This window comes from Oryza brachyantha, chromosome 5, assembly GCF_000231095.2.
Source record: "Oryza brachyantha chromosome 5, ObraRS2, whole genome shotgun sequence".
Lineage (NCBI taxonomy): Eukaryota > Viridiplantae > Streptophyta > Magnoliopsida > Poales > Poaceae > Oryza > Oryza brachyantha.
The window spans coordinates 13,472,842-13,480,559 of record NC_023167.2 but is presented as its reverse complement, the minus strand read 5'-3'; the positions used below and the strand labels follow the sequence as shown (position 1 = coordinate 13,480,559).

Here is a 7,718-nt window from a genome sequence, read left to right as displayed (position 1 = left end):
AGATTATTTTTTCACCGAGAATACGTATATAAAGATGTTAACTATAAATTATTTTTATCATTAATATGTCATTTTGTTTATGCTTATGAACAGAAAAAAATGACCACCCTTGTGTGTGGCGATAACAAACCTAGATCTTGTCCTCTTGATGCCAGATTTGTCTAAGGGAATAAAGGCAGAAATTCGTTCCATTATTATTTCTGGTGAATGGACCCAAAGTTGCCACTGACCTCGCTGTTCAGTTCAGAAGCAGATTCGATTGGGACCCCTTTCTTCTTGCAGTCCAGGGACAAATGCGATGCATCAATGCTGGATAATGCATGTGTGCCGACGAGCTCGTGAGCAAAAGTGCAGTTTATGAGTAAACTAATTGCCACTTGAAATGCTTGATGAGTAGTATGAGCTCGCGATATAATAATGCATTGCCTTTGTTTGTCGACACACGCCATGGCAGAGAACGATTGGCTAATATACAAATCACATGTTGTGTTTCCCCTCCGAAGTACTCCGTATGAAGGGAAAACTGCCACACAATCAATCCCTGTTTTCCAGGTTATATAATATTATATTTTATATTATAAGATTTTTTAAGATTTATCTATTAATTAATGTATATTGTTTGTATATGTATAGATCTATTATTATTTATATAAATCTAATAGATTCTAAAAACTCTTGTATTATAAAATAGACGTAGTAACTAATAAAAAATCTTATATTATGACATAGATTAGTTATAGAGAAAATCTAACAAATGCCATTGATAAATATCACCGACAAATACGAGTTCTAAAAAATGTCATCGTACAAATAAATTTGTCTGAGAAATATCATCACCGTTAGAGTTCTGTCCAAATTTTTCGTTAAGTGATATAGTATGAACAGTGTATTTAACGGTAGAAACGGACGGAACCCTAATGGTAATGGTATTTTTTAGACAAATTTGTTTGTAAGATGGTATTTATTAAAACTCGTATTCGTTAATGGCATTTTTTAGATTTAGACGTTTGTCAATGATATTTTTTAGATTTTGTCAAAGTTATATACCATAGCTATCACAAACATCGTGCTGAAGAGTCATTTTGTATGCCGGATTCTAAATACAGATTACAGGATTAAAGTGTCAGGTGTCATCCAATCCCACAGGAATTTAAAACAAAAAATATATAAAATATGCCTTGGATCAAAAGAAAAAAAAAAGGAGGAATAACATACGATTTGGTGGATTCTAGAACAACAGTAGAGAGACAAAGAGGGGAATTGTATTTGACTTGTCAAAGGAGAAAAAAAAATGTTTGACCTTATTGTTTAGTTTCCAATGAAATTGGTGCATAGGAACTTAATCTATAGGAATTTGGTGCTCTCATATCATTTGTTCCAATTGATATGTACAAAAAAAATATTCCTGAGGATTATAACCCTCCATTTTTCATACGAGAATCCTACAATTCACAGGAGCCCTAATCATTTGTCATCTCGCTAATAGTCATTTGTGTGTTTTTGTTTTCGTAATCGATCCTAAGTTCGTACTTCAATAGAACCTAATCCATTGCGACTTTCGCATTCAAGTAGCGACCGGGCGATGGTGCTGTAGAATTTGCACAAGAGCGGTAGGGAGGTAATTAAAAAGAAAATGAATTGTGCGGACATAAATATCCGATATTCAAGACAGTATTTAGTCAAATTTTAAAACTATGACCATTAATAATTTCCCAATCCTACTTCGTTCCTAAAATATAATAATTTCTGCATATTTTTCAAAACACGTATGGATAAGTATGTATCTTTTAAAATACGTAAAAAATACTCATATTTTGGAACAAAAATGATACTTACTATCGCCATTCCAAAATATAGTTACATTTAGAATAATATTGTGTCAAATATTTTGATATTTAACTATTAATAAAAGTCAAAAAAATATCACTCATGTAAGAATAACATTACTAGATTTATCAATAACATATAATTTGTTATTTAAAATAACATTTTTATAAATATTATTGGTTAACGCAGCATCTCAAAAACCATTTCTAAATGTAGTCATATTTTAAAACAAAAGGAGTAGTCTACGCCAAAATAAATTGTATGTGAAGATCTGTCTTGAACACTAATAGTAATCCTAGATTTTGGAAATCCATTCTCTAATATAAGATTGATTGGTGATTGGAATTTTAATGTTAGAATAAATCTAATCCTAAACATCAAGTATCTACGTCAAACATCGGCGAGAGACGAGCAGAACAAGCTGTACCACAAGAAGTGGCAACAGACGATAAATAGCGACTAAGTGTAATGACATGAACCATGGAGGAAAATATGATTCATGTTACGACGGAGAGGGAATATCCTAGACTGGTAATTAAAAAATTCCCGTTTGAAATTTCTTCATATTGAGGAGTGTTACATAGAGAAATCAAATATTTTATCTAAAAATAAAAAAGATAGGATTTCATCTTTTGATTTTTTTCATGAAAAAGGAAATGATATAGTTATAACAAATAATTTATAAATAAAACTGTTATATGCATATCCTTAGCTATCTAAAAGTAAGACTAAAAAATAAATTATATTTTTTTAAAAAAGTCAAATATAAGATTTAAAAAATAAATTTTATCTTATAAACTTAGCATAAGTAAAAAGATGATGTTGAAAAACTGATAGATAGATTACTGTAGCCTATTAGGACAGGAACACTAGATTTTTGGAAATGAAAAATTCAAAGAGCCAATCAAGCACTAAAATCCACTCTTACACGTCATCACGTATCTTCTAATCCACGCCACGTCATTTTAAAAAAAGAAGCCAGCGATGAGCCCCTTTACCATATCAGAAACTTTCTTCCCGGGCACCACACAAAGCGCGGGCCCACCACCCCTCGTCCTCCTCATTTCCAGCGACCTTCCCGTGGACCCCACCGCCTGCCGTCGCCGTCGAGCCGACGCACCTCCGGCGAGACGGGCCCCACCTGTCATTCTCGCACAAGCGCACCAAAATCTTCGCGGCAACGGCGCAACCTATAAATTAATCCGTACACGCGACGATGAGCTTAGCCGCCGGATTTTACTAACCACCACGAACACCACCACCCACCCCGCTGGAATAGAGAGCCTTGTCTTGTCCTCACTCTCGTCCGAGCTACTACTGCGCTGCGTCCACCACTCGTCTTCTCGCGCGCACCAACTGTTCGCGGAAATGCCGAGCACGGGGCGGCGACGCAGTGCTGCTGCTCTGGCTGTGGTGGTGCTGGCGGTGGTGGTGGTGGTGCTCGCCCGGTCGCTGGAAGGGGTGGATGGGGCCGGCGCGGGTGGAGGGAACGCGACGTGCCCGCTCGACCTGAGCTACGTGCCGACGTTCCCGTGGGACGCCGCGCTGTGCGCCGGCGGCGCGCGGAACATGACGGGGTGCTGCATGACGCTGCTGTCCGTGTTCGCCATCGGCCTCGCGGGGCAGGTCCGCGCCACGGGCCGCTTCCGCATCCCGTCGGTGGGGGCGTCCGCGGCCTGCCTCAGGGACTTCGGGGCGAAGCTCTCGGCGCCGCCGCTCTCCCTCCCGGGCGCGTCCCTCGTGCCGGCCTGCTTCCCCTCGCCGGACCAGTTCGTCGCCTCGCCGTCCTTCTGCGCAGGGGTGACCACCGCCGCGGAGTACAGGGCGGTGGTCGGGAACGACTCCGTCGCCGCGCTGGATTTCGCATGCGGCGCCGACCTCTCATCGCTGCCGCTCTGCTTGCGCTGCCTCGACGCGGGCATCGCCGCCACCTCCCGCCTCAAGGCCGCCGCCAACGTGTCCGGCAACTCTTCCGCCTCCGACACCGCGATGAACTGCTTCTACCTCACCGTCACGTACGCGGCCGGCATCTCCAACGCTGCCGGCCCCACCTTTCCGTCTACCGCCGGTTGCACCCTCGGCCTCGCCCTCTCCACCCCTCCCGCCGCACCATCCAAACCCCACGACACGGTGATCTTCGCCGCCGCTATCCCCATCGCACTCCTCCTCGCCTCGCTTCTCGCGTTCTTTATCTGGAGGAGACGTGACAAGAAGAAAAAGATTCACGAGATCTCCAAAGAGGGATCGGCGGAGCGGCGGTCGCATCCGCGGCCGAACACCGGGTCGATCCTGTTCGACATTGCCGAGCTGTCCAGGGCAACGGACAGCTTCGCCGACGGCAACCTCGTCGGGCGCGGTGGGTTCGGGGCCGTCTACCGCGGCGTTCTCGCCGACGGGTCAGTGGTCGCCGTGAAGAAGATGCTCGACCCGGACGTGGAGGGCGGGGACGAGGAGTTCACCAACGAGGTGGAGATCATCAGCCACCTCCGGCACCGCAACCTGGTGCCGCTCCGTGGCTGCTGCATCGTCGACGACGACGCCGAGGAAGGGAAGCAGAAGTTCCTCGTGTACGACTTCATGCCCAATGGCGCGCTCGAGGACTTCATCTTCCGGGACGTGGAAGGAGGCAGCAAGCGTCCGGCGTTGACATGGGCGCAGCGGCGGAGCATAATCATGGACGTGGCGAGGGGGCTGGAGTACCTGCACTACGGCGTCAAGCCGGCGATCTACCACCGGGACATCAAGGCGACCAACATCCTGCTCGACGGCGAGATGCGCGCGCGCGTGGCGGACTTCGGGCTGGCCAGGAGGAGCCGGGAGGGGCAGTCCCACCTCACGACGCGCGTCGCCGGCACGCACGGCTACCTGGCGCCGGAGTACGCGCTGTACGGGCAGCTGACGGAGAAGAGCGACGTCTACAGCTTCGGCGTGCTGGTGCTCGAGATACTGAGCGGCCGGCGCGTCCTCGACATGGCGGCTCCGGCAGGGCCCGTGCTGATCACCGACTGGGCATGGACGCTCGTCAAGGCCGGCCAGGCGAGGGAGGTGCTCGACGGGGCGCTGTCGACGGCGGAGAGCCCGAGGGGAGGCACCATGGAGAGGTTTGTGCTCGTCGGGATCCTGTGCGCGCACGTCATGGTGGCGCTCCGGCCGACCATCACCGAGGCGGTGAAGATGCTGGAGGGGGACATGGACATACCGGAGCTACCGGACCGGCCGCTGCCGTACGGGCACAACTTCATGTTCAGCGAAGCCGGAAGCAACTTCAGCGCCTCGCCGGCATTCAGCGGCCCGTTCATGGACAATGGGGACATGCTCAGGTGATCTTTTCTTGGCGAATTCTTCAAGGATCATACAACCTAGATAAGAACAGTAGAGATGTAGTAGCTCGTGCGGATTCTGATCGACTGAACTCCAGAATCATGTTTCATTATCTCTTGATTTGTATTGATTTTTTTTTGCATACAATTTAATTTATCCAAGTGATGGAACAGATGAAATTATCATCAGAGTTGACTGTTACTTGTGGTCACCAACATAATTGGATAACACAAACTGACTGTTCACCATCTGGAAACAAAGAACAGTGGTCATGCTAATGCTGGGGGGAACAACAAAACAACTGACACTCAAACATATTGAGTTCATTCAGACAGGCACCAAAGAGATTAGATACATCTAGCAATGCATGGGATTGCAAAGCTAGCAGAGCAGAACCAAAGGCAGTGCTCAGCAACCTACTTGTCCTCCTGCAGGTTGGGATGGCTGGGCTGCACCCTGAAGGTGAAGGGCATCTGAGTGGCGAAGTCCCTGTCGTCGTGATGGTACCCGAGCTCCAGCTCCCTTATGCCGCCGCTTAGCTCGACATCCTGCTGGTGCTGGAAACACAAGGAGTGAACTCTCAGCTTTCAGACTTCTTTCAGTAAAGCTCCCCCTCACTGAATTTTGAGCTCTGTGCAGGGAAGTAGTGGCTAGATCTGTTATTTCTACTCGATCTCTATATGGATTCAGAGGTAGTTTTTTCCATGGAAGACAGCATCTTAGTCTGGTGATTTGTTGGGTGGATGGTTCTGATTGAATAGTGACCACTGATGTAATCGACTGCAGTAGCGAAAGAAGTCTAGAACCAAGAATTAACATTGCATTGTCAAATTGCTAGTGTAACGATAGGCGCAACTGCAGCAGGCCACTTATCACTAAACCTAGTTGAAGTGTTGAACAGCTAGTTCAGATTGTGCTGGTCTTTGTCCCCAATTTCACATGTTTTTTGGAAGTAAAAATGAGCACAGGGTTTTTTTCAAGTGAAAGTTCAACCAAAACAAAGTTGCTCTGAGGAAAAAAAATTACCATCCTAAAAGCCAGCATCTTGTGCTCGTCCTCCAGCGTCTTCTCCTGCAGCCAAACACAGAGGCAGGTGAATGACCAGAGCTTGCAAAAGATGTTGACTTCATCATCCATAAAAGAGGCAGAAGAATAATAAGAGATTCAGAGCTCATACATTCCTTTTGTACATCCTCCAGTGGTCCATCTGCAAACAACATGGAAACAAAGGTGACATCAGAAACAAAAGAAAAAAAAAACTTTCAGAAACATGATAGGCACTTGCAAGCCCTGCATGCCCATGCTAACATCAAGCTTCAGTTCAGAGCCACTAATCACCATCTTGTCCCGCAGGTTGGTCTGGCCGTTGTGGAGCGCCTCCTCGATTGCGATCAGCTCCTTGGGCTGCAGGGAGTTCAGATCCTCTCCTTTCATATGCCTGCAACATGGACAACTTAAAAAACAAAGAGCAAAAATCTAAGCTGGAAATGCAACTACGACTGGTGATGTTCATTCCAACCTTCACGTTTTGTTTCTCTGTTTAATGGAAAGAAAGTGAAAAACAAAAAAGATGCAAAAATAAGAACACTAGCCTGAGCTCGATCTGCATGTTGTCGTTCTCCTTCTTGACCCGATCGATCTCTGCGCTGAGGCTCTGAAAAGTTGTCAAAGATTGCATTTTTTTTAAACATTTCCATTCGATTTTGTACCCAGAAAAGTTTGGAAAATAAACCAGAAAGGCACGGCACGCACCTTGTGCTTCTCGTCCCACAGTATCTTCCCGGAGTTGGTCTGGTACTTCTCCAAGATCCTCGACAGCCTAATCGCCAAGCCAGATAAATCAAAAGTTTACGCCTTTTGTGAGAGATCAGCTGTTGGGAAGCACGACACAAAGAGGACATGCATAGCCCAGGAGAAGGAGGAACGCAGGAGTGAAATTAATGAAGGTAGAGGTGGGGGAGAGGGGAGACGTGGTCTTGGGCGTGCAGTATTCGCAGAGCTTGCCGGCGCTGGAGAAGACGACGACGCCGACCTCGGCGTCGCAGAGGACGCCGATCTCGCGCGCCTTCTTGAGGATCCCGGCACGCCGCTTCGAGAACGTCACCTGCCGGTTCGTCGAGTTCTCGATCCTCTTGATCTCGATCTTGCCGCGCCCCATTGCCTAGCTGATCTCCAGCACCGAGCAAGAAGTAACGCGGATCAAGAACAAGCCGGCGGCCGCCCGATCAGCGCCTCCTCCAGCTCCCTGTTGCTCTCGAGGTGTGTGAGATGGGGGAGGGTATGGAGGGGGGTGGGTACGTGCCGTGCCGATCTTTAATGTGGATGTGGACGCCATGGCTGGAGGGAGGAGTGGGGGAGGGGAAGTAAAGGAGGGTTGCGGTGTGTGTGCAGGGTGAGGCCGCCATGGAAGGAATGGAGGTGAGGGGGGCTTTCGTGCTGGGTCAGTGCTGGAGCGCCAGAAATGGAAACTCTGCTCTGCTCTCTCGCGTGGTGCATTTGCATTGCCTGCCCTGGCTACGTCTCGTCTCTCGACGTAGGATGTGTTCACTGTACATAAAAAAAATGACAGT

At 47.4% G+C, this 7,718-nt stretch overlaps 2 protein-coding genes across 2 annotated transcripts; one reads left to right on the top strand and one right to left on the bottom strand.

Annotated features, from left to right (window-relative positions):
• Window positions 1–3,077: 3,077 nt before the first annotated feature.
• LOC102710697 (probable receptor-like protein kinase At1g11050) lies at window positions 3,078–5,287 on the top strand. The gene has a single exon (XM_006654360.3). It carries the CDS (start codon window positions 3,196–3,198, stop codon window positions 5,149–5,151), a length of 1,956 nt encoding a protein of 651 aa, XP_006654423.1. The 5' UTR covers window positions 3,078–3,195; the 3' UTR covers window positions 5,152–5,287.
• On the bottom strand, window positions 5,256–7,493 carry LOC102710981 (MADS-box transcription factor 4). The gene is made up of 8 exons (XM_006654361.3): window positions 7,119–7,493; window positions 6,901–6,967; window positions 6,741–6,802; window positions 6,487–6,586; window positions 6,326–6,355; window positions 6,175–6,219; window positions 5,569–5,705; window positions 5,256–5,397 (listed from the first exon to the last, which is right to left on the bottom strand). Exons 1-8 carry the CDS (start codon window positions 7,304–7,306, stop codon window positions 5,391–5,393), a joined length of 636 nt encoding a protein of 211 aa, XP_006654424.2. The 5' UTR covers window positions 7,307–7,493; the 3' UTR covers window positions 5,256–5,390.
• Between the last annotated feature and the right edge of the window lie 225 nt (window positions 7,494–7,718).

Bases quoted from the DNA above. Each gene is read 5' to 3' on its own strand.
- LOC102710981 (XM_006654361.3), bottom strand. From the start codon at position 7,306: ATGGGGCGCGGCAAGATCGAGATCAAGAGGATCGAGAACTCGACGAAC. The intron at 6,803-6,900 runs GTGCGTGCCGTG...ACAACTTTTCAG, and splicing joins TGTGGGACGAGAAGCACAAG to AGCCTCAGCGCAGAGATCGA. The intron at 6,220-6,325 runs GTATGAGCTCTG...GTTTGGCTGCAG, and splicing joins GGAGGATGTACAAAAGGAAT to GAGAAGACGCTGGAGGACGA.
- LOC102710697 (XM_006654360.3), top strand. From the start codon at position 3,196: ATGCCGAGCACGGGGCGGCGACGCAGTGCTGCTGCTCTGGCTGTGGTG.